The 25,931-nt window shown below is 43.5% G+C and overlaps 1 protein-coding gene across 1 annotated transcript in view; it reads right to left on the bottom strand.

Moving 5' to 3' along the window:
• Positions 1-7,250: 7,250 nt before the first annotated feature.
• CFAP74 (cilia and flagella associated protein 74) overlaps positions 7,251-25,931 on the bottom strand; it is a gene marked incomplete at both ends in the record, with an annotated part of 48,031 nt that continues 29,350 nt past the window's right edge. The window contains 17 exons of the mRNA XM_084274483.1: positions 7,251-7,391; positions 7,859-7,983; positions 8,821-8,887; positions 9,831-9,985; positions 10,440-10,569; positions 11,414-11,566; positions 11,848-11,967; positions 12,639-12,694; positions 13,077-13,186; positions 13,584-13,718; positions 14,896-15,047; positions 15,731-15,838; positions 16,311-16,587; positions 17,357-17,490; positions 18,808-18,981; positions 19,578-19,665; positions 22,571-22,699. Of these exons, the coding sequence (XP_084130609.1) occupies positions 7,251-7,391; positions 7,859-7,983; positions 8,821-8,887; positions 9,831-9,985; positions 10,440-10,569; positions 11,414-11,566; positions 11,848-11,967; positions 12,639-12,694; positions 13,077-13,186; positions 13,584-13,718; positions 14,896-15,047; positions 15,731-15,838; positions 16,311-16,587; positions 17,357-17,490; positions 18,808-18,981; positions 19,578-19,665; positions 22,571-22,699 (2,254 nt within the window). The remainder of the gene's footprint in view (positions 7,392-7,858; positions 7,984-8,820; positions 8,888-9,830; positions 9,986-10,439; positions 10,570-11,413; positions 11,567-11,847; positions 11,968-12,638; positions 12,695-13,076; positions 13,187-13,583; positions 13,719-14,895; positions 15,048-15,730; positions 15,839-16,310; positions 16,588-17,356; positions 17,491-18,807; positions 18,982-19,577; positions 19,666-22,570; positions 22,700-25,931) is intronic.

Genomic DNA, 25,931 nt, shown 5'->3' with positions numbered 1-25,931 from the left:
GGTAGAAAAAGAAGGGTGACTAATCCCAGAAAGCTGGACTAGGTCAGCATTACGTGTAGAAGACCTACAGTACAGAGTCTGTAGCCTGAGGTGCACCTGAATGCTCAAAGCTGTCTGTGCTACCACGTACCAGCCTCTCCAACAGAGAGAAACAAAACGGCTGCAATTTCGGAGGGCAAGGAGTTCAGGAAGACTCTAATCTCATGAACTCACTGGTGGGGTGTGGGGTGAGGTGAGAAGAGCTTGTTCTTTGCTGAGAAATGGTAGAAGGTTTGTTGTAAGCAAACTGCAAAAGTGTCTAGGCGTTCCTGTGGTATTTCTGCTGATGTGGCATTACAGTGGTGTTCGATGGACTTCTGGATGACGCCAAATTTTAGGAGCCTGAAGATCTTTTCAGTTGCAGGAGTGGGACTCATAGTTGAAATGCAAGAATGTCTGGACGTGGGCTGGAAAACCACAAGGGTCCTTTATGTTTGAAAATAGGCTAATTTTCTATTGCATTCCTCATACCTCTTTATTAGTTAATGATGTAAAAAAGAGAAGATCTGGGAAAAGAGCAGAAAGACCTAAGGCTTTTACAGCACTTTAGAAGCTTCAAATTTGGTCTGTCAGTTCCTGTGTCCAAAATGGAAATCTCTTAAAATTTACAGATTCTTAATCACCAGAATAGTACAAAAGTGTCTTGCAGATGTTGGAAAGCTGGAACAGACACCAACAGAGGCAACTCCACTCCTAATTTAAGTATTATGGTTAAAAACTTGGCAGGATGCATCCATGCCTCCACCTCTGCCCTGTTCTCTGGCAGTGGGTGGGTGTGACTTCTGCATGCCTCTTTTGACTGTGTGTGTCTCCGAGCTGGTCGAGAGGAGCAGTTGTTTTGCTACAGATTTATGTCAGCAGTGAGGACAGCTCGCTTGAGGGAAGTGTGGGGAGAGCCTGTTGTGTTTTGGAGAGGTCCTCCCGCTTCCTGGGGTCCATGGTTTTCTGCCACGTGGATCAGGGACCCCAGGGGAGGAAGCGTGATCTAGAGTGGGGGCTCAGGCAGCAATTCCTGGGCGGTGGCTTTTGGCACTGCTGTTCAGGGAGCCTGTGGTGTGTCTGCCCAGTTTTTATGGTCATGTTGGATTAAAAATGCTTGTTCATTGGGAAGTTTTCCACCAAGTGTCAAAGGACGTGCCCTAATTTTTCCTCAGTTTTGTCCTTGGCATCACGAGCCATGCTGGCTGGCTTGCATGCAGGTTGTACTTAACCGAATTGCCTGTAGCCCTTAAATGCTACTTAGGCTAATTACCGTTTCATTAATCATTTCCAGTCGGTTTATGTACTCAGCCAGCTTTCCTGCTTTTAGTGTGTTTGCATAAGAATGTGTTTCTATGGAATGCTTCTTGTGGACTTGTTTATGACAGGAAATGGATATAAAAGAGCGGCCGTGTCGTTTCAGAGTAAAATCCTCCCATGACATAAAGCTTGGAGCACAAGAACACTCAAAACATCCGAGAGGACGCTGGTGATAGTCCCATGAGCTGCTGCTTGTGCACAAGCTGTGTTTCAGATTGTTGTGACTCTGAACAAGAGGAACTTAAAAAAAACCAACCCCATGTGCCTTAAAAATTGTCTTGATGTGAATGAAGCCTCTTAACCCTGTTACCTAGTGTATGTGTGAGCAAAGCATGGAGCTGCTGCCAAAGGGAAGTCGCCTTCGGATTTACAGCGTGTCGTCTGGCACGGCGTGGAGTTGTTTTTTCCACTGAGGTGGAAACAGATGTTGTTTTTGGTGGTGAATTGTGCTCAGAAGCATCCTTGTAGCTGGTATTAACAAACGACCTGATCAGTGGGACCTGAAACACCTCACGGGGTGATTTAACTTTGCCTTTTTAGTCTGCGATGTGTTTCTGTGGCATGTCTGTAACTTTGTGCAAGGGGAGCAGATTCACTTGTCACCTGTGTCTGTTCCCAAATTCAGGGAGTTTCCTTAGTGTTCATCACCAAGCTGTTGGGATGAGTCTTCTGAACAGAGCAAGCTAGGAATTAGACAGAAACCCATGCAGCAGTTCTGACCGCGTCGGGAGGTTCTGTCACGATGCCCGCAGAGCAGCGGGGCGGTGTGGACCATCGGCGGGGTGGCATGGGGGAGCTGTTTGTGATGGATGACTTGACTGGTTGCTGTGGGAAGCACAGCAGAGTACGGGGACAGGGGGGAACCTTCCCCGAGCCACCGTCTCCTTGCCGTGCCCCCTTCTCCAGCCCCCTCTGCGGTTCGTAGGAGTTCCCCTCCGTGCTTTGAGAAAGAGGAAAGGAGGGTTCGGCGCGCTGCGCCTATTACAGTGAATTGATTGTGGCTGTTTCAGCTCGCCTCCTGAGCCATCACCGATGGCAGCCCGTGTTCTCGTGGTGCCACCTCGCGGGTAGCAGATCGTCTCCCCTCTTCCAGGGCGCTCCGGAGCGCTCGCTGCGGGAGGGGACCCGCTGCAAGGGCTCCTGCCCATCGACTCCCACCCGTGGGAGCGCACGGTAGACCCTGGGAGGGGCGCGGGGGCAGCAGCGAGACACAGGGGCTTGTGCTTGTGCTTGTGCCCGTGCCCAGCTGGAGGAGCAAAACTAACGGCAGCAGTTAAGGAGGTAGCGAGTCAATGAACGGCAGCGGTTAATGAGGGTCCGGTCCCGCGGGCTGGGGCAGAGCGCTGCGGTCCGACGCTGCTCACTGAGCTCCCGCTGATCGCTAAAGCCCTCAGCTTCCCCTGGCCTCGGCTTCCCGCTCGGGAGCCCTCCTCCTCCTCTCGCCATCCTCCTCCTCCTCCTGGAGGAATCCCCCGGCTTGGGAGGGGCTAGAGTGGCAGCGCTCCGGCCGCTCTTGCGCCGGTCTCGATGGTGGCGTGATCACGTGAGGGGTTGCGCAGGCGCAGCGGGCGCCCGGCCGCGATGTCCCGGAAGCACGGGGCTAAGGCCGGGCCTGCCTCGGGCTAGCGGCGGTGGCGCCTCGCCGGGCGGTTCCGTGCCCTCGGCCTTACGTTGGGAGAGGTGCCGGGCGGTGGGTGAGCGCCGCGCCGGCTCTTTCCCCGCCAGCCTCGAAGCTGGCGCTTCCGTGACCCTCCAGTCAGTGTGTTGGGTGTGATTTGGGATGAGAAGGTTTCTGGCCGTTGAAGAAACACGGTTCTGTACCGGGCAGAGGAGGGGGAGCGGTTTTAAAACCTTAAGGTGGTGTTTGAGCAACTTTGGATAGGATGGTGCCTGTGGTTTCCTCTGACAGTGGGGCACTGGAACAAGTTCCATCAGGTTCCTCCTGCTCGTTTTTTGGTTGCTTTTCTGTGGCAAGTCCACACTGGAATTGGTCCACGCTTGGTTTCAGCCTGTTTGTTGAGCAAGTGAGAACCTGTGTTCAAGTCAGGATTGTTTCTGGCCTCTAAACAGACCCAATGAAGCACACAGATTAAAACAGGGCAGTAAAGATAAAAGATCAGATGAAAGCTGTCAGTGGTGTCTTAGATACATTTGAAAAAGTGTCAGGTGGATTCCTGAACCCAAACAAGTTTAAACTCGTATTTAATTGGCAGCTGTGGGCAGTAAGGCCCTACATGTCTTGTTTTAAAAAGCTGTACCTGAGAGTCACACCAATGTTGGGAATACTCTACTTGACCTGCAAGAGTGTTCAGAGGCAGTGACCCAGCAGGAGGGTTCATGGGCTGGTGTTCATGCTTTGTTACTGTTTTGAACCGGATGCTCACCTCAGTGTGCTTAACTCTTATCAATATTTTGTATATCCTCTCAAAAACCTTAAACTCTTATCCCCATTCATTGACCTTTCTGAGGTTGTAAATGTGGAGCTGGTGACGAGGTTCTGCTTTGCCTGAGTGCAGCTGTGTCAGGGAAAGGTTGCCTTAGGCTCTTGAGTGGTGTAAGCAGAGCGAGCTGTTACTAGCCATGAGGTAATGAGTCTCTTACCTGTGCAGAGGACACATCAGGGCGTCAAGCAGCATGGTGAACATGTGAGCGAGTGGCTAGCTTGACTAGCCCTGGGCACCCTTTTTCTTAACTTTCTATACATCTATGTGTTGGGGTTTTTTACCCCCTCTCTGCTTTGGAGCCTCAGGAAAATTTTAGATTAGATTCCAAAGAGAGTGTTTCCAGAGAGGGAGACCAGCAAGATGCATAAAGCAGATGGTGTGAATATCTGAGTATCTCCTTTGGTCCCAAGTCAAAAGCAGATGGTGAGCTATCCTTGAAGAGAGCCGCTTGTATACACTGCAGCTAAGCTGGAAGAATATGAGCAGAAGTGTTCAAGGGCCTCCAGCTGTTTCTCAAACTCTGGCCTAAATCAGAAACTCTGGAGCTGGGCATCTCTACAGGGACTTTTAGGGCTTTAAACAACCTCTTCTTTTTTTTTGGTGGTGACTAGAAACACAGAGCTTCAAATTAGCTCAGGTTATTTTACCTGCTTACCTTCATTCTGTGTTGTAGGGGAAAAAAAAGGCTTTGCTACTGAAAATTAGCCAAAGTATCTCTCAGGATAATCTTTGGAGAGCTTTGGGATTTGTTAGATACATATCTAATAGGCTCTGGCAGAGGACAAATGTTGAAAATAAATCTTACTGAGTTCCAACATGTTGAGTAACTTAGTAGGATAAAAGGCAGGAGTTAAGTGTTGAGTTGGAACTTAAAGGTGAGCAAGTGTAAAATAGATGAATGGAGAATATCTGTTGTGAAATCTGAAGTCGTTAGTGCAGCACAAACCGCAGCCGCGGTTGAAAGGTGACTCGGTGTATGTTCTGTAAGGGGATAAGCTGAGCCCAAGACGTAAAAGGGTTGGGAAATTCGGGAGCCCTGAAGCAAGCATTCCCTGTCCTTTGCTTACTGACGTCTTCTCCAGGAGAGCTGTCAGATCTTTGAACTCTGGCTTGACAGGTAAGCAAAGGAGATCTGCAAATGCAGGGTAATTTTCTGCGTTCCTTGCAAGAGTTGGAATGCTGCATAGGTTTTAGCAAAGAGTTTGAGGCAGGGGTGATTCGGGTAGGAATTATCTCAGGGCAAATAATACCCAGGGCAGGAAATTTCTACTGAAACTGCCGTCCTTGGTGCTGACAAAGCAAAGGAACATTTGGTGTTAACAGTGCCCCTGGATGGAATTAATGAGTTGTCATGGTTTGGCTCTACTTTTTGTTGTTCTTTTTTTTTATAAAACAAAATTATCCATATATAAAAAGAGTCACCTTGTCCCAGCTGCAGAACAGAACTTACTCTGAGTGACTGTTTCCACTGTGGTCATAACTTGAACAGACTCCTCTTCTCCTCTTTGAGGGAAAGAAGCCGTTGTATGCTCAGTGGGAGCTGTCACTGAAACTGCTTCTGGGAAGATGATCAGCAAGCTGATGGCTTCTGTGTAAAGCGTAGGAAATAGCTTTGAGCTTTCCACTGCTCTGTTTTCATACCAGGTTCTGTTAGTTATGAGGTAACCGGCCCAGTGTTGTGTTCTGGTTTTCAGGCTTCATCCTGGAGACAGAAGCTCTGTTGTTCCTGTAGGCACATCTGGATTATTAGGTCAGCTCTTCCTGTTTAAAGATTCCTCAGTAGCTACGTACTCTGCTTCCCATCACAGTGTTTATCATGGCTTAAAAAAAATTAGCGTTTTGAAATACACAATGCTGAAGTTGATTCCAAGTCCTCACTTGTAATTTATTTGTTTCAACTAGATTTGGGGCATGGACAAAAGCAAAGTGAGGGAACTGCATGTTGTGTATCGTTACGGGGAGCACTGTGACAGCGCGAGGAGCATCGACGGCGATCCTGAAGATCCAGAAGATCTTCAGATGGAGGTTGGTTATGACAGGCTGACCCAAGTCAGCTGTGGGATGATAAATGAAACAGCTGAGTGTTATTGGTTGGTTTCCTTTCTCATGTGCATTGAGACTGAGGAAAGAGTCTGGTCCCTGTGTCACACTGGGGATGGTAAAGCCACTAAGGTCATTGTAACTGGTGTTGCCCGCTCTCTTGAGTGGAAAATCCATCCTGAATCGTGCTGTGGGCTTGAAGAGGTCTTGAAGCAACCCCATCTAAATTGCATAGTTGTGCACCCCATACAACAACAAAGAGAAGGTAGGAAAGAGATGGAAGTGCGACAGCTGGATACCATAGGCCTCTTCATATCTTGCTTTGTCATGTTCAGGAGTAAGTGATGCTGTCCTTATGCTCTCCACACATCTGTGTAACGTGTGGTACTATAAAAAACTGAGTGCTTCATTTCAGAAGCTACTGATTATTGGTACTCATGACCTTGTAGTGTGAGAGAGCTTGTTTAGTAGAATATGAGCTGTGGGAAGTGGTGTCAGTGATGATGGAAGCTGCACAGTTTCCAAGGTGCTTTGACACAATCCTGTTTCTGAAAACAGTGTGCCATAATAATTACATGTATTATGATGTCAGGATTTGGGGTTTTTTTAGTGCATATGATGAAATTGCTGCATGTGCTTGTGGGATCACAGGGCTTTGCTTTTCTTGCAGATGCTCTGCAAAACCAATTTGAATGAGGAGGAGGAAGTGAAGCCTCTAAAAAGGTGAGTCTGAAGATGAGACTCAAGTTGAAATGGAAGATGCTGTCCAAAGAGTGTGTGATGGGACCGGCTGTTTGGTAAGTATTAGAATCATAGAATATCCTGAGTTGGAAGGGATCCATAAGGATCATCGAGTACAACTCCTGGCTCCACACAGGGCCAGCCAAAAACATACCCCAGGTTGCTCTGCAGCATCAGAAGAAATGGAGCAATTTTTAGATACAAATTCTCCTTGACACTCATGGTGCCTTACACCTAGGCCCTTGTAGAACAGAAACTTCTGTAGCAATTCAGCTGATTTCACACTTATTTTTGTGTGTGGAACTGGCTGGGAGAAAAATCCATCACTAGAAGCAATGAGTTCTGCAGCCAGGGTTAAAATCCTCTTTGCCTTTTTCCAGCAACAAATGCTGTAGTTCAGTCCAGTATCTGAGCCTTGAGTTTGAGATGAACCTTCTCAATGGCTTTTGTGCACAGGCCTTCAAGGAGTTACAAACACATCTGCCCTCTAAGCTAAATTAATCAAAGCAAATCATACATATTGTTCCTGGCTTTTATTCTCGTGTTAGTGTTTATACCAGCCTATGCTCCCTTTGGAAACTATGTGTGTGCTGTCATCTTAAAGTCTCAAAGGGTTTTGTGTTGCTCCTCCAAGCGGGTGGAAACAGGTCCACACACCAGTTTAACACCGACATGCTGCAGCATCTGTTACTTAAATGAGTCAGCAGGTGGCACCCAAGAAACACCGACGCGTTTTACTTGACCCGGCTTAATCGGTCCCTTCACAGACTCGGCGGTGAATCCCTTCTGCTGCAGGAGGGGCAGGCAATCCGAACCCAACTCCACGTTCTACGCGACAGATAAATCCCCCACCTCCACCACCACCCTCTACCCCTCATTACAGCCAGTTCTGCTCCCCCAAACACAAGGGCTGCGTTGCCCAGATACTCTCTGTATGCCTATTGCTTGCCTAATTGCTCCTGCCCTTTGCCACTCCAAGCGTCCATCTCGTTCGGTGTGTCAGGCTGTCACAGAATGCTGTGCTGAAATAACAGGATCAGAGCTGCAATTCAGTGCTGTGCTCAAACTCCTGTGTTTCAGTTAGGGCAGCACTAACATGAGAACACTAACCCCTTGTATTAGCCCCTTTTCAAGCAATGATACTTCTATACTGCAAAGTTGATCAGAAACCCTGAAAGCTGTATTTTTAGTTGACAGACTTTATTTTTGACAGAAAGAACGAGTAGCCATTTGTACATTGCCAGCATTTCTTACAGTGCTTGACAAAAAAACCTGCACTTTATTTTCTGTTCCACCATGGATGCAGAACAAGCAGTTTCTATAGCTCCAACTTCCAGTTCTGTCATTGCTGGCACAGGACAAGGCTCTCCCTCAATGTCCTCCAGAATGAGGAGAAGGGACTTCACGGGCTCTTGTAGCTCTAAACAAGTATGATTCAAGGAAACCATGAGACAGTCAAAACAGAGCAGTTATCAGTTTGGAATGAGCATAGATGACAACAGGATGGTTCAAAACAAAGTGATGTGGTGGCAAATTCATGAGTTGATGCAGGTAAGGAGAGCCTTCTTACAGAGTTAGGGAACAATTAAGCCAAAGGAGGTTTTGCATAATTGGCAGTTGAAAACTGTAATTATTACTTGTTTATCAAGTTTCGTGCTTGTTTTCTAGCCCCACAGCACATAGATTGCATATACTATATCCCTAGTTGTGTATGGTGTGTTCTTAGATTTAGTTGTAGCTCAGGAGGTAGGAGCTGTGTATACGCTGTCTTCAGATACAGGTCGTGTTCAAAGTAGTTAAGGAAGGATAAATTCAGTCCCCTGAAATTGTGTCTGTTTCATAACAGTGCATTTGTGAGAGTGCGGGATATGTTATTATACATAAAATAATTTTATAAAGCTCTAATACAAGTCAGAGAAGGCAGAAAGCAAATGCATCTGCATACTTTGTAGCAGCATTAAATTATACTTTTTTTTGCAAGGTAATGACAAGCATCTAATTTTGCAACTTAAGATGTAACTGCATTAAAATTCAGACAAAAATCTTTCCTTAAGAGCAAGTTTCCTTCATTTTTTGGTGTTACAAATATAGGTTATTCTGATTCTGGAAAAATTATCTTTAATTTCATTTTACTCAGAGTCTGAGGAATGCATCCACATCTTATCACTCACTGTGTTTTAATGAAGTGTCAATGGAAGCACATTACCTCCTTTTCATGCCTCCTGTCACAGGCAACGTTACAGCCAAGTGGGCACACCTGGTGGAATTCCCCCTTTGACATGATTTCTTGCTGCACCCTTTAGATGGATCATGTGGGCTATTTTCTACACAAGAAAAGAATGCTTCAAATGTGGGTTACAGCTCAAGAAACTGCATAGAAATGATTACATCATCTGCCTGTATAATGCCAAGAAGCCCTGCACTCCAGTGCAAGATTTCTGCATCGTCCTCGGGTCTTGTCCCCTCAGGTAGTTTTGTCTTACATCTCCTTTCATTCCTGGGCAACGTGCCCCAGGATAGGGCTGCACAAACTATATTAAAGCCACTGAAAGAGACAAAACATCTCTGACTAGGACCAGTCTCCATTATCTGCAGCTTATCCCAATTTGCATTCTTAACTACAACTCCAAAGATAATCTGGAGATACAAAACTCCAGAGGGAGAGAACAGTACTTGTTCATTCCCAGGTTCTGGCCTGTTTGCAGTGCCTGCTGCTGGGCATTAGCTGGCACTCTTCGTTTACTTTTGGTCAGTCTCTTTTGGAACAGGCATAAAGGCACCCGCTGTGCTGCCAACCTGTGCATCCTGACCTGGGCTCTAGCTCAGCTCCACTGCTGCTCCACAGATCCAAACCTCCTTCCTCACGCTGCGCGACTGCAGCCGCAGCTTCCCGTGCACCTGTCAGTGTGCACCGTGCTCTCTACCACCACTAAATCTACTTGCAGGGAACCCACTCAAGCTGTGTGTGGCAGACAACGAGCTCCCTTCCCCTCTCATTTACACTGGGCAGGAGACAGGGCTGCATTCTGAGTCACTATCCTTGTGAATTAACAACCAAATAGTTGAAACTTGAAAAAAAGTAATTTGGCCCCAGACCTGCCATCTCCTGCCTGCATCAGTTCATTAATAAAGGTGGTATTCCAGCCTACAAATGCTGTCCATTAGATAGCATTATCTGAAACTCCTAGTAAGACCCACACTGATAAAATTCACTGCAGGTCACACTCAGACTATGATTTCATAATCCAGGTATCCTGATTGTCTCACCCTGCCAAAGAGCACAACCTTGAGGCGGTCAGAGTAGCACAGACTTTCATGATCAGGGCTGAACATAACAGTAAAATCCTGGCTGTTCCCAGCAACAATCTCTCCTCCTGTTGGAAAGACGCTGAACACACTTAAGCCGCTATAGTTCTGTGTTCCTGGTAAATAAAAATGAAGATACAGATCAGAAAGGAGGAGAGATCCCTTTTACTTCTTCATGTATCTAAAACTTATTTAATCTTTTTGTTGGAATAGCAAATCAATAAGATCTGCTACATAGTTTTTCAGCAAAACAGTGTATTAGAAATACCAGATAAATCCATCCAATGGTTTAATGCATTGATCTCTAGGGCAACTGAAGAAGCATCACCAAACCCTTCCTATATTCTAATGTGTTTTTACAGGTGGACATCCCTAAATATAATCTCTAATACACAACTTCTGTGTGGGTTCATGCAGAGTCAAACACCAGTGTCTCCTCACTCGAGGATATTTGCTCAGGCTGCACAAATTTACAGCTACCCATATTGAAATAACTAGTATGGCTCCTAATGCTGCTTTATAATTCATAAGCCTTTAACAAAAGAATAAAAAAAGCCACCTCCAATTTACCAACAAAGTCTGTTCTTTGTGAAGAGGACGTAACAAAGGATGGCAGTCTCTGATGATCCTTGTCCCTTGTTGGTGAAAGCGAATCCAGTTGTATGGAGTATGGCAGGGTCAGTGTGGAAGTGTTCTGTATCTGATGACATTAATTTACACAACAGCATTTTCATTAAGAAAATTTGTTCTCAAGCCAGTAGAATCCATATTGTGTGAACTGGTGGAATTTATTTGGTGCCTTAGTACACTACTGTGTGCCCAGTGCCACCAAAAGCATGCCTTACTGCCATCCACAGTGTGCCACATCATTACCTGCCCCCCAACAACAGGATCCAGGTTCCTTTGAAGAGGTTTACAGCAAGTAACATACAGACAGAAGCTGAGAGGTCAAAATTTATACCTGGACCTTGGCCTGTTTCTGTGTCTCTGGGAATTTGCAGTATGTGAACGAGTGAAGTTAAACTTCCCCAGACTGTACCCTGGAGACCCTCCTGTGCTCTCTGTAGGACCAGTTTCACATTTCACCCACATTCCTCCCATGTCACTGCTTTGCATGGACACAGAGCAAGCCCAGTTGTGAATGCAGTAACAGACTAGAGAGGGCAAGTATTTCTAACACTGGTAAAAACAAAGCCATTTATGACTTCACATCCCTCTGCATACCAACTAGATCTACAGAGAAGATCACACAGCCCATTTCTTTTTCTCTCTCTTCCCCCCCCCCCCCCCTTTTTTTTTTAATAAAAGAAAGTACTGGATCTCTGTTTTTTGTACAGTCTGCAGGCAGGACAGAGGCAGCTCACAAGATTCTCCTTGCACAGATTTGTTACCTTTGGCATGAAACTGTCTCAGCATTAAACTGAGTTTAAAGCTATGCTCTTCTGTCTACAGTTTGCTACTCGGCCTTACATTCTGCCAGACTAGAAGCTAGAGAACTCCTCTTCCTCCTTACGAAAGCTGCAGATGTGCTCACTGTGATTTACCTTGAATGTGGAAGTCACCTTCTCTCTGGCTACGACACATCCCATATTGAGTTCTTCTCCCACAGAGCAAACAATCGATGGCATCACCCCATGGCCAGTGATCCTTAGGGTTAGATTGGTTTTCACTGTCCAGATGTCCAGCATTTCCCAAAACTGTCAAGAAGATGCCTGTGTTAGCCCATTTGCTGCAGGAAAACACCGCCCACCCCTCCAACTGACTCCCTCCCACAAATGGGCCATTACTACCAAACTTCTGGATTTCATTCACAAAGATCCAAACGTTGGGAAGGGCTATGCACAGGCAACAAAGGTTTTAGAATTACACAGCCTCATCCCAGTCAGCAATGAGCAACACATGTGTATTACACAGCCTGTTACATCTCTTTGTCTCTCCTCTTTTCCCCCCACCCATCCCTCTTGTATCTCTTACTCACCCCTTTATTCTCGTTTGGACAAAAAGAGATGACGAGGGTTTTGTTTTCACCTGGCTCAAGCATTTCAACTGGTCTGACCAACAGGAAGGGACCATATGGATTCAGAACTGAGAATCCCAGCTAAAATAGTGCAACTTAAGGAAAAACATTTACAAAGATTGGGGGGAAAAACATACAAACAGATTCTCAATATTGTTCAGACCAAAGACGTATAAACCAACCAACTATAAGCATCTGTAGCCCTAAGATCCAGGACCTGCCCTTTTCTACTTCTCATGCAGCTTCACCCTGACATGACACTGTAGTAGCCTCTTCCTACAGGGTATTCAGAAATTCAGAGCAGCACTGTGCAAAAACCGAGTTGTTAGGTTTGTTTCACACATACATCAGACTGTGCTGAGACTTAAACTCTTCAGAAAGTGGTTAAGTGCTGCTCAAATTCAGGTATGTCCTGAATTATTTCCAGTTAAAAGGCTGAAACAGAATTAGCTTTCCAGTAGGTCACCTAGGTGTGGTGGTTTAGCCCTGGCTGGAGGCCAGACACCCACAAAGCTGCTCCATCACTCGCCTTTTCAGCTGGAGAGGAGAGAAAATAGATACTGGGAGGCTCAAGAGTTGACACTGGGCTCTTCCAGTACATTCTTCACATCACCTCCTGCCTCATTTTGAAAGAAATGCATTGGTCTGAAATCTGCCACCTCCTCTTTGCTTTAGTATTAAACAATTCTACAGAGAAAGACTCAAACAGCAGACGGACAGCAGATTAACTCACATCTTCCAAACAAGGATACTTCCAGCTTCTCTGGGGAGATATTTTGTAGTGTAATTTGCTTCATCATTCTGTGCCCTGGCAGGAATGAAAACATTTCAGAGTGATGATGCTCACTCTTGCACTGTCATTCCTCCCTTTTACTCATGCTTCTACCTGGGCCAGATATCCATTCCATCTCTATGGGTGATGCATCAGTCAAAGCTCACCAAAATACTTGGAAATCTGGACAGTCATTATGTAAAGCTCCTGATTCCATGTTTCAGGATCAAGTCTGCTTTTTATATGCCTCAGCTGGCCAAGCCCACTCCTGATTTTCCACTTAAGTACCTAATTACAGGGCTAATTTCTACACTGGATTTTGAAAATCAACTAAATGTAAAAGAAAATGCAAAATATGCTCAGAAGAAATTGATGTTAGACAGAAAAAAAATGAAAAGCTTGAATTCAAATACCTTACCTACTGCAACACCACCAAAATCTACTGTGTTTTTTCCATGATCTGAAGTGACCACAACAGATGGTGCTACAGCTGGACAGTGCAACTCCAGATACAAAGTGTTGTAAGGGCTACAGAGAGAGTAAACAGGTATTTGCTCTTGGGTCATTCAGAAATAAAATCTGTTGTCAGAAGCCTGTTCTTACTCTGTGCATATCACAGGATATCATTACAAGGGGATTGATTACAAACCAATCCATAATTTCTGGTGGCAGACCTTGCTGTGCTGCCTAAGCAGAAACACAAACCACATCTGGCATAAAGAATAATTGTATGTAAAATCTATGCTGCTTTGATAGTCATGTGCTTGATTCTTCACCAACCAGTGGGCTGTAAGCAGGAGTTTCTACCACTGACCTATGGAGTAATTAGGATCAGAAAACAAGTTTTCTCCCCAGATGAATAACCCACCATTCCCCCCTGGGATTTCTCAGCTGTCATGAAACACATGTATCTAGTTGCAAATACCTGTAGTTTAGGTCTTCAGAACCTCTCTTTTCATCAGTACAGCCACTTGCCACAAAGCATGGTATGATGTATTTGTCAAACCTCCCACTGAAATTCCTCATCAGAAAAGCCTGGGCTGCCATGAAAGCATCAGAACTAAAAAAATCCAGGAATAAAAATCAGCTTAATAAGTATCAGAATGATGAAAAAAGCAAATAGATATCTACACTCAGCTATTTCTGTTCACTGCTTCTTAGTTGTACGTTCAAAATTGAACAGGGACTCTAAGTGACTGTCTCGGTGCTCAGGGATGGCCCCACCCCACTAAGCGGTTTGCTTTCCTTGCCAAAAGAGAGCAGAAATTGGACACCCAGGCAAGAGATGCTCTACTAAAGGTTGCAACATCCTCAACACAACTTCTGCATGTAGAATACATTAAGTACTCTAGCGTCGTGCCATACTTCTGTAAACACACATGACACTCCCTGTGATGCCAAGCAATACTTCACAATGGGGGTTTTAAAATACAAATCTTATTTCTATGACCTGTACTGAAAGTATTTAGAAGTTGTAATTAACTGATTGCAACAAACATGGGATTTTAGTCAAAAACATCTAAGATCCAGGGCAGCCAAGTGCCTGATTTAATTCCAAACACTTCTCAATTTCTCACATTAGGCAAAAGTGTGGTTCTAAAAAGTTGAATTCTGTGCAAACCCAAGGAACCTCAAATATCAGATTTTGCATCTAAACATGCAAATTTCTAGACAGCACATGCTGTTAGTGTGAGTTCTGAGGTACTCATAAGGTAACTATTTAAAATGCTCATCTTACAGCATCATTACATCTCCATGACCAAAGATGTCAATGACCACTATAAAGGACTATGTAAAGCCCTCAAAAATTAAAAATCAAATTAACCTGTCCCCATGGATATGGGCCATCAGATGGTTTCCAGGTGGATTGAATGTACTCAGCTCTGTTAGGCTTACTCAGAAGAGGTACATTAGTAGTAGTTTCCCTCAGTAACTACATTCAGTTCGTTGCCCTTTAAAATAACACCCTTGTTGGTTCAGCCAAATTTATCCATGCAGCCACATCTCATGCTTTCTGATACATTCTTTGAAGTCTTCAATCCCTCTGATGCATAAAGGGATTCTTACATGAGAGGGTACAGCTGCGTGGCGTAAAAGCAGTGCTAATTTTGGAAACAGCCTTTGCAACATAGCTCAAGCTATTTCTTCTCCAAGGTTTGCTTTCTTGTCTGCCTATAGGTTTGAGTAGATTTATTAAACTCTAACCTATGTAGTATAAAATGCTTTTGCTGACTTACACAGGCTTTAACTCTTCAGATTTTGGTTGTTCAGAACTCTGTAGAGAAGTCAGGTATTTACTGCCCCCATCCCTTACAAGCTGCTTGGATGACTGCTTTCTGGTTAGTGGTGTGCTTAATTTTTTCCCCTCTCTCTTTTCATCTTTCTTCTTCTGCAAATACACACACACACACAAAGAGTTTACATACTGAGGATGATGAGGAGTAATGCAATTCAGACATTGAGTTGCAAATACAGTCCCTGGCCCAAGGATACAGAACCCAAGAGGTGATAGAGTGTGTGAAACAAGGTACCACCAGCAGGATTATGGTGACAAGCCATAGAGTAGGTAGTTACTAAATAGGCTTCTAATCATTTACAGTAAAGTTGGAATGGATGTATTTTACCCCATCTTACAAGAGTTCCCCTATTAGAGTAAAAGGCTCTCTAGCAGGGGAATTTTACCTTTTTATCTCTTAATTAAAGACAAGCAGAGGTGCTCCCATAAACCCTCTGACCCACAGCCTTGCATATGGAGTCTTCACATACTGTAAATCTGCACCAAGCACAGAAACTAATTTTTTAAGAGTACTTGTAGGTAGCATTCACAAGGACATGCTCTAGGCATGCTTCTGAAACTGCTAGTATGGGATTAAATTACTGCTCAGTGAACAGACTACACATTAAGTGCAACAGTGGGGTCATATTCTTGTCCTTTACAGGCAGGGCTTACAGGGATCATGAGCTTGGGCTTCATTAATATGCAGATAATTTTGTGATATAAATACTATCCGGAGAAACAAATATCTGGAAGTACCAGCCCAGCAGCACGTGCTGGTTCTTAGCATTCCTTACTTGTATTTCTGCCCCTGTCGCAGCTGCTGCGCACAGCCTCCGAGCTGCCTCTTCTCTGATTAGCTGATCTGACAATGTTGGTCTGAAGGACACTTGAATCAAGCTTTTCTGGGAGAGTGAGAGCACACACAAGAATGACAGGCAAAATTCAGCCCTCACACATGTGTTATACCTACAAAGCTCAATAGGAGCATAGACATGACAGCAAAAAATTAACAAATAAACCACATTTTTTTTTCCCCAAGATGATCCTAAGGGGAGGGTCACTTGCAGCTTTTGTGGAAGTCTGCTATGGTACAGTGGGTGGTTTTACATGATTACCATTTCTGATATTTAACCCACAGATCATAATGACAACACTGGGGAAAGAACTTTTAGGGTGAGAGTTCCCATAAAGCATTAGGCAGATTAGATTATTAACCTCTCATCTCTGATTTAAAACATTATTTCAAACAATACAATATATTCCAGATGATCTAATAATAATTAAATTTGAGGTTTGTTTACAAGTGGCAGCGTTGGTAGGGACATAGATGATCAAAAGGTTGGTCAGAACACTTGACATGTAAAGTGAATTTACCTTCCCAGGCAACACAGTCCCAACAGAAGGTGTAACTGTCACTGGACAGTCTTCTGGCACACAGAATTCAAACGAGGTGGGTCCAATGGGAGCAACTTCCCCACTGCCAATTCTTGGGACAGCATGAGTGAAGTGGTTGCCACTCACGTGGGAATTCATCACATACAGTGTGGCTGTAGACACACTGTTTAAAGCTGTTGCAGCAAACTGAACTAAGGAATGAGACAATTCAAGAGGTGGGTGGACTCCAACTGCTTTGCATGACAGCTTGAATTGTCTAAAAATAAACACATGATAAATTGTCTCAGCATAAAATAGTCTCTTAATCAGCCCGGAAAATAGGGAACTAATCCTGTAGTCCCTATTTAAGCAGAATTTCAAGCTTGCAATGGGAATTTTGCCTAAAGATGAACAATAATACTATCTATTTTTAATGCACAATTGGCTGGAGTCCTTACTTGAATTCTTCCTCTGTGAACTTTATAGAATCCCAGGATGGTTTGGCTTGGCAACGACCTCAAAGACCATCTAGTTCCACCCCCCTGCCACTAGCCCAGGGTGCCCCAGAGCCCCATCCAGCCTGTGCTTGGACCCTGCCAGGGAGCCAGGGGCAGCTCCAGCTTTTCCAGGCACCCTGTGTACGTGCTGCTGGAAATACATCCAGTCAAATCAAAGTTCACACCATCGTTATTTTAGTAGCATTAGCTTAATGTATGAAGCATTAAAAAAAAAATAATAAATCCTGTAGTAATTCTGCTGAAAAAGCAATCAGAACATTGCAGGTTAAAATAACATGGGGCAAACCTACAGCTTGGACATGTGGAAAGGATAAATTTCAGGTGGGATAGGAAAAGTCATGTCAGCATGAAATGAAGGCATTGAGTAGCTCTTGTCAACTGGAGAACTCCTTCCTGCCTCACATTTTCATCCCAGCCTCACCTCTTCAAAGGAGGCTGGGATTTAATTTCTGAACTAACTTAACAGTGGAAATCCAGTATGATTTAGACTTCTACATTACCTACTGCTCCAGTAGGTTCTTAACATACCTATTAATCTCTGACTTGCAGGTTAGTTCAAAGCTGTACTCTTTTGCCTTGCTAGCTTTGAAGATTATGTCCAGTGTCAGGCTTTCAAGGGGAAGAATAATTCCAAGTCCATCATTGGGTTGAATTTCAACAAACTTCAAAATGGCAGGATAAGAAATTGTTATTAAACTAAGAAATTAATAGTTATATTTGCAAATTGTTAAATCCATGAAAACAAGGCATTACTGGCAAGATACAATTGTTATTAAGTATACAAATGTTGGGAAAACAGAATCCTTCTAGTGAGCAGCTTTCAGCTGAGTCAGTGGCTAGTGCCTGACTGAGTGCCAATTTCTAATCTCAATATAATTTATAAGGTGTTAAATTCATTACGACAGGCTTCAGGAGAATCTTTTCCCCAGCTTCTTACCATCCATGGTAATCACCTTTCCCTAATTCTGTTTGTTTACTCTTCATAGCCAACAGAATGAAATATGGCAAGAGTCTCAGCAGTTTCCCCAGTACCTTTGCAGAGCTGATTCCTGTATGATGTGTGGATGCCGTAGGGAAAAGTGCTAGTTTAATACCTACAGCTGTATATTGGCTTGTGCTTATGAGGTGATGAGGACTGAAGAATGTCTCCCCATCATATTTTAAATTAATCATGAAACATATACTGTGAAGTAAAGCTTTAAGGAGCTGAAGCCTCAAATTTCTTTTAGTTAACACCTTCATTTTAATCCCTAAAACAGCAGAGAAAGGGAGAATGCCTAATTAAATGTCAGGTTCCTCTAGCTCGGATTCCAACGTGCCAAACCATTTCACACTCTGATCATCATGCTATCATGAAGCTTGAACAGCTAAAACTTTTTGCAAAACAAAATCAAATGCAGTAGACCTAGCCCCCACGGAACTGCAGCTCCGTGATTAATGCAGCACCCACATCAGCTCCCAGCCAGAGAATACCCAGGCATGGTTCAGGGGATGATTCCCAATAAGCAGTTTGGACACAGCCAGCCTGCTTTGAAGACACAGTGTTCAGGCATTTGGATGCAATATTCCTCAGCCTCCAGGCAAAAGCAGCATCCCTAAGCCTGTTTGATTTAGTAGTGTAAGTGACCTGTGAAACTGAAAGGGCACCAGGTATTCTGCTAGGAGATTTCTTGGTGTAAAAAACAGCTATGCCAATAGGATAAAGTTCATCTAATAATGTTATGTGGGCAAGAATAGTGAAATCCTCTCAAAGATGTTTACACTGCTTGGAAAATGCCTGAGACACAGTAAGACAGACTTTAAACAAACCAGTACCAGAACTAATGTACCAGAACTGTGTTTCCACGGTGCTGCAGGCAGAAGTATTTCCCTGGGTTTGCAAGAAACAGTGATTTATTTATATTAACACTGAAACATGTTTTCATAATAATTGAGTTTACTCTGATACAAGACAAGGTGTGTGTGGGACAAGTACATACCTCTGGGAGTCCCACAAATCCAAACTCTTGTGGCAAGAGGGATTTGTTTGTCAGTGTGATGTTTGCCTGCACAGCTTCATAGATTGTGCAGTATCCAAAATCAACTCGTGCTGGACTGATTTCCAAATCAGATGTAGTAACAATTGCATGGACAGTAACATGGACTTTCCTAGCCTGAAACAAATGCAAAAGCCCAGGATGGAAAACCTGTATCTGTGGCACTGCAGGGACAGGATCTGAGTGAAACCTCATCCAAAGATAACTGCAGAAAATTTATTCTACGCTATTCCTTGACAATACCATGTGTAAATATAACATAGCTTGAACTGCAACCTCATTGCTCTCTGAAAATAGCCAACAGGAAGGCTCTCTTTGATAAGCAAACATTTTAAAAATAACATTTGCATCTCAAATCCTATGTGCCAGCACAGAATGACACCTGCATCTCCAGGAAACCTAAACTCAAAGATTGATACCTCTGCAGTACAGATCACAATAGAAAGGTCAGGCTATGGGATCTGACAGATCTGTGTACAAAGCATATTGCTGGGAACAGATGAACATCACCTAGTAAGGATTTAACTGAAGTTCTGCAAACATGCTGACAAGAAGAAACTATAAAATCTGTGTTATCACTTTAAGCAACTTTAATATTAATCATAGGCTTTCAACTAGTAAAGAACTAATCTAAGATTAGGTATCATTAACCAAACATGCACTAAAATAATTTACATCTATTGTCTGATAATCAGCATTAAAAAATCATTAACCTTATCCACCATCAGTATTGTCACTGGAACTTCCAGAATTCTTGTCTCTTCATTAAAATAGCTCCCTGCATCCTCAGGAAGAGAGTGCCTAAAAATCAATAAGTACATTTTTAAACTGTTTTCTAGCTAAGAGTAATAACAGTAGCTTTTGATGGGTGTCTTTCTGAACAAAAACATAAATCTAACTTGTTGCTTCAGGTCTAAAAGTATTCCTATTCATCATTTTTAATCTTAACATGGAGTTTGTGCTCAGATGGGAGTATCTGCATGTACAGTTGGTTAAACATCAACTCCAGTGCTTTGCTGAAGTGAAGTCTAACTAAAATCCTGCATGCAAATATTAGGGAAAACAGTGGAAGAATGCTAGAGGAAAATACCAATGAAATAGTGACCTATGAAGTTCCATCTTCTAACAAAGAAATAGAAGATGCACTCAGATCTGAAATATTATGGACTTGTCACAGGTTTCCCATGGAAAGGCACATGCCCAATAATCTGCCCTGAGCAGGTACATGTGGATTGCAAGGGTATCTAGCAATGAACATTCAAGGAAATTGAAATCCAACATTAAAGATAGGATTTTGGACACACAGGAGTTTAAGGGAGTTAGTCACAGAGCTCCTTATCCGTTTATCCTTTTTTAAAAGGCCATCCAGTCATCTAAAATTCTGGATCATCTTTGCTGCAACCATCCCAACCTGGGTGATTGTTTCCTTCTGATGCTGCTGGTAAGGACCAGCCAGTCTGAACAGAACCAACAGTACTGCAAAGCACAGAGACATAAAGAAAGTAAGGCAAACTTGGAGACCAAGAGTGGCTGATTATATCCCCATTAGTAATTTATAAGAAATATGTGGGTTTTCTGTAGCATCTTGCTATCATAAGCTCCATTTCAGAACTTCAAGCCAAGACAATACAAGCTCCAGCATTTTTAGCTCTGCTGGGTCTATTTATAGTCTTCTACAGCATCTGAGTGAATTGCTTCCTGTTCTTATGTCTCCACAGTGACAGTGTTCCTACTACTACTACTGGAACTGCATCAATGTTTTAAGGTATCGATAAAGAATAGTTAATGAATAAATAGCACCCACTCAGTCACCATGGTGATCTGAAATCTCGCTGGCTGTTATTTTGCAAGTCTGAGTATGACTTTAGAAGGTGATCTTCAAAGGTGTTGCCAGCTTGTGAAAGTTAAATACACGGCAGGAATAAAGCATCAGCTTTAGCTTTGTCATGACACATTACGACAGCAGAAGAAATTAATCTATTACTATTATATTTCCCTCTTGATGGTTTTGTAACTGTACACACACAGCAATGGACTATGGTTCTCTCAAACTGGCATCTTCAAGCTTAAAAGCAATTAAAGAGAAGCGTAAATGACAGATCAGATTTAGACTGCCAGCATCTGCAGGGCTAGTTCCAAAAGCAGAAAAACTAGAAGATGTGGTATTTGGGAATTCTGAAAGTCAGCAGATTAGAGAACGTGGCTTCAGATAAACAGAGAATGTCTGCTTCAAACAGCCAGAGAGCTCTGAGTGTTGTAACATCTGAGTGAGCATTTCAGTGTGCACACAATACACAGGAGAACTTCCTGAGTGTTCAGTCACCTATGTGCTAACTTTGGATTGCTGAATGTTTCTTCAACTTCTGTGTTACTTTTAATACAGCTTTGCTATTAATATCACTTCTAATAGTCAGGGAAGAGGCATTTACAGAAACCTGTCACTAGCTCAGTACTTCACATCAGCTCCTAGCCAGCTCATCTTCCTCTGTCATACACAGACTGTGTGTGAGGTCTTTTAAACCTGATCTGTATACTGAAACAGCTAGGTACTTATTTTCTGTGTCAGAAATGCCTTCATCTCATCAAATCTCCTTTCTGAAGCTTCCCTGTTTTTCAAAGGAAGATTAATGTTCTAAATCCAAGCTATGCTTCTATCCACTCAGCGTAACAGTGCTTTACAGCATCTGAAATTTAGGAACTGAAAAATGTCATAATGGTTACTGCTGTTGTAACCTGACGGGATTTGGGATGTTGGAAGAACTGTAAATACTTCCAGTTCCTTGAACACTAACCTGGTGAGAAATCTGAGATCAGTGATCAGACTCTCAAATACAGAATCCAGAGATGCTGAGACACCAGTGACAACCCAAACACACCCAGACATCACTGGGACTGACAGCCTATAGGAAAAATGTAGCAGGTTTGCAGCCACAATCAATGCAGAAGCCACCAAAACAATGGCTGTAGGCCAGAATTAAGGTCGATATAATTTAATTTATATTTGAAAAGAAGTGTCCTGCTAAGTTCTTTAGGATGGCAACGGTGAGGTAATAAAATAATGGTCAGCAGGAGCTCTTGTATATCATTTTTAAAAACTGGAATCCTTTTTGTCCCATAACTGGGTTTGGTTTGTATCTGTAGATGTATCATAAAAGGGAGAAGTGAAACTCGTTAGGGTCAGGCTTTTAGCATCTCCAAGTGTCATATAAAACACCACAAACTCCAGATCAAAACATTCATCTTCTGGACAACGCCAGACACGGGTAGGAGACACACACAGGAAGCCCAGCCATTCTCACCTTAATTAGCAAGCACAGGAGTTCTTGTCCAGAAATTATTTAATCAGTGATCCATGAAGTAGCCACCTGGCCCAGACAAACTCCCCCTCATCTAAGAATAGCTTCCCCATGGAGAAGGGAGCAGCCTACCAGCAGTGCAATTGCTGAGATTTTCACACAACTGCTGTCCCCACAGGAAGAGCATTTCCTCACAGGTATGACAGCCAAGTTAATTTCCTCCTTGAGCATCTGGCAACTTCTAAGGGGGGGAGAGGTGGAGCCTAGGACTGCACTGACATCAGCACTGTGAAGTCCAGACTGCTACAGTGTGAAGGAAGAAAAGAAAACCTTGACCTGCTTGGGTTTCCACCCAGAGTCTCCTCCTGACACTGCCTGAAATACTGAAAACATTAATGTTGTTGCATTACCTGGGCAGGAACTTCAATTGCACGCTGAAGGATGCCTGAGCTTGGATGTAACCTGTTTTGGGAAGCAGCTCCAGGTGCTTACTCAATTCTTTGCATACTTCAAACTTCAAACGCAGCGTGGTTTTTGCTCTGCAAACAGATCACACATGCTTAGGTGGCTCTGAGGCTCCCCATGCTGCCATCTCAGCAGCATTTGCACTTGGAGTTTGATCCCCTCCACCCCCTCCTTTCATCTCTACTTTACATCACGATTATAACAATTCCAAGCCTCCTTTGAAAGTGATAGGCATAGAAAGCTGCTACAGCAAAATCACACGGTTGCATTCTCTTTTAAGATAAGTATAGAAAACAAGATTTTGGAAGTCCTGGAAGTAAAGCAGCTGCATTCCAAGTAACACACGTGGCTGACTGGAACAGGATTGTCAGAGTACAGAGTACTTCAGGTTGGGGCGGGGGAGGAGGGGAAATCAAAGTCAAATTCTTGTGAAATATCAGCTAATTTATTTGCTCCTAATACACATTCCCTCTGTCTGAATCAATAGTAATCAACCACTTAAGGTTTGAGACAACTAATTGGTCCTAGCTGCAGCACAGAACCCACTCAAGGTGGGAAAGAGGTAGTGTTGTCATGCTGAACCCAGACTGTGTCACAATTGGTGGTAGGTGGGATATAACAAGCAAAACCCTGCGATTTTGTCTGAGAAACAGAAAAATGAAGGACAGCAACCCCTATTGAGGGCCAGGGACACCTAGATGCTGCTTAAGTGGCTAACAAGCACTTAATGTCCCAGCCTGTAGTCGTAAGAATCAAAAGAATGAACCTGAAAGAGCGTAACACACCTCATACATCAACATGAACCCAGTTTGGGAAGTCCATTCATCCTCCTCATCACCATAATTACATCAAAACTTTCAATACCAAAATTTAAGCCTGTACATGCAGGAAAAAAACGTCAAACCTGGGACTGTGGGGGGGGGGGGGGGGGGGGTGGGGGTGGGGTGGGGGTGGTGGGGTGGACATGGACAGACTGTCTCATGCCAGAAATGCACAGAGAGCACTACTGCTTTTGGCTTTTCTCCTGAAAACACGATGGCTTCTTTTAAATAACATGAACTCACAGATCTCCTGTAACCTCCCCTCCAATAGCAGAGATGCTACATGGCTAAAAATCAGTGTGGCTAAGCTGGTACTGGCAGTTCCCCTGCTAAAACCTGTGATCAATTGGCCCTATGAATGGCATAGTTAGGAAACATCTCCCTGTTTACTGACTCCTGGCTGAATTATAGTACAGCGATAGCCACAGACCATACCCTGCTTTGGAATTTTATGCCTAAATGCAAAATTGCCAAGCAATCTACAAATATTTCAGCCTGTCATTTGCCTTCTCTTGGACTGGTTTACAAGCTGTCAGTCCAGATGGTCTGCTCTAAATCAACAGCTAGAGCATGTGGTACTGGGAGCCTGGAATGATTTCTGACTGTTGACAATTTAAGAGAACTATATACTACTTCATTAAATCAGTGCAGATTATAACCTGCCAAAGAAATTACTTTTCAAAGTGATTTATATTGGACAGGATTCTGGTAAGACACTTACACCCTTCATGCTGCTTATTTATGCTTCCTGATTTCTGTGTGACCAGGGAAAACCCAACAATCCAAACCCAACCCAGTATTAACTAATATTTTGCAATTCTACAGAGCTCAAGTGCCAGAGCTATCTAACCTGGAAACCTGATCTCCTACTTGCACTGTAGACTAAAGTCATAGATTGCAGCAGCAGCAAGATGCAGAGTTCTTTCTGCTCTGCTTCTGTCACAGGTTTGTGTATACTGGTGGTGAGCAAACGCCATTGTAACACATACTCTCCCTCAGGTCTGGGCCAGATTGTGCTTCCAAAAATCCAAAGAATTCTCTTGTTACAAGTTTTAGGTGTTGTTCCTTCTTTTTTTTTTCTCCTATATGTAACTAGTTAGGGATTGGAGTAGAAACTTGTAAGAATATTCCTAAATAGCAGGATTATTTAAGTATCAAATTAAAATCTGATTAAAGAATGTCTGTTCTAGAAGTTATACTAGTATAAGATTTCACATCCCCTGGATCTGAACTTTAGTTCTCACCAGCTAAGGCACTTCAGCAGCTGTTATGCAAGTTTCAATAGCTACTAGAGGCAGACACTTCTCAGGGCCCACATCTAACAATGATGAAATCTATCTACTTTTGCGGGCTCAGAAGATGAAACATGATATTTCTGCACATAAAATACTTCACATTTCAGCCCAAATAACTGTATAACAAAGACCATTTTTCCTCACTATGGAGAACTGGGTGATAAAGACTTGGTTTGCCAGGGTGCAAAGGCAATGTACTACACAGGAAGTGCTTTTAATACAGTGAAACTTGGCGAAGGATCAGCAGAGTTCTTCCCTCAGTTAAGAAGTTTTGCCCTAAGCAATTTGACAGCTTCTATCTTTGGGATCCCCTTGAAATCTTGAGTTTTCATAAGGAGAGTTATTCTGCTTCTGTACTTATAAGTTTTATCCCTGGGTTATCTAGACCAAGTAAAATCACTTACATAACTCGTGCTTGTCATATCTGTAAGCTGAATTTCTGAGATAACAGCTTTACTCATTTCTTTCCAACTGTGAAGAATCTCTGCAGTCTGTAATTCTGGTAAGAGGTTTAGAATGGATGCCTTCTACAGAACCAATCTCTCCCCCACCCTCCCACAAATCCACCCCAATCCCATTTAAATGGAATCTAAGAAATGCAAATTGTTAAGAGAAGCATTCAGTAGTGGCTGCATTTGGTAGAGGGAAGACACCCAGCACCCCAGACAAGTGAAAGGCCCTGTAACCACTCCTTAAGAGCATCTCTGGGAGCCAGTGAGCTAGAGTATCATCTTTACAGTGTGAATAGAAGCAGTGTTCAGACATTACTCACTCGGACTACGGAAACACCCAGATATTTGTTCTCCTGTAGACAGGGATTTGGTCACTCCCTGGGTACTCAACAAGGTGTCTGTCACTCCAGCGCAGGGTTTAACACCTGCAAGGGCTGGGAAAAGCTGTACCCTGCCCATTTCATCATAAGTGCAAAAGGGACTGCCATGGTTTACCCAGCATCACGGCCCAAGCCTGGAAAGGTGGGTGATTAACCTTCTCAACAAAGAACAGTTGGCACCAGGCTGGCTTCCAGATCATAAGTTCCCCCTTGACTTTAATTAAGTTAAAAAACCTGAGAAATCACCAAGAACTCTTTTCTATAATTCCCCAGCTGAATCAGTTACACCCAATGTGCACTTCATTTGACACGTTCATGTTCCTAATGTTAAGTGCATGAATTCCACATGATCAAACTC

Source organism: Gallinula chloropus (assembly GCF_964237585.1).
Source record: "Gallinula chloropus genome assembly, chromosome: 23".
NCBI lineage: Eukaryota > Metazoa > Chordata > Aves > Gruiformes > Rallidae > Gallinula > Gallinula chloropus.
This window is presented reverse-complemented; position numbering and strand designations above follow the sequence as displayed.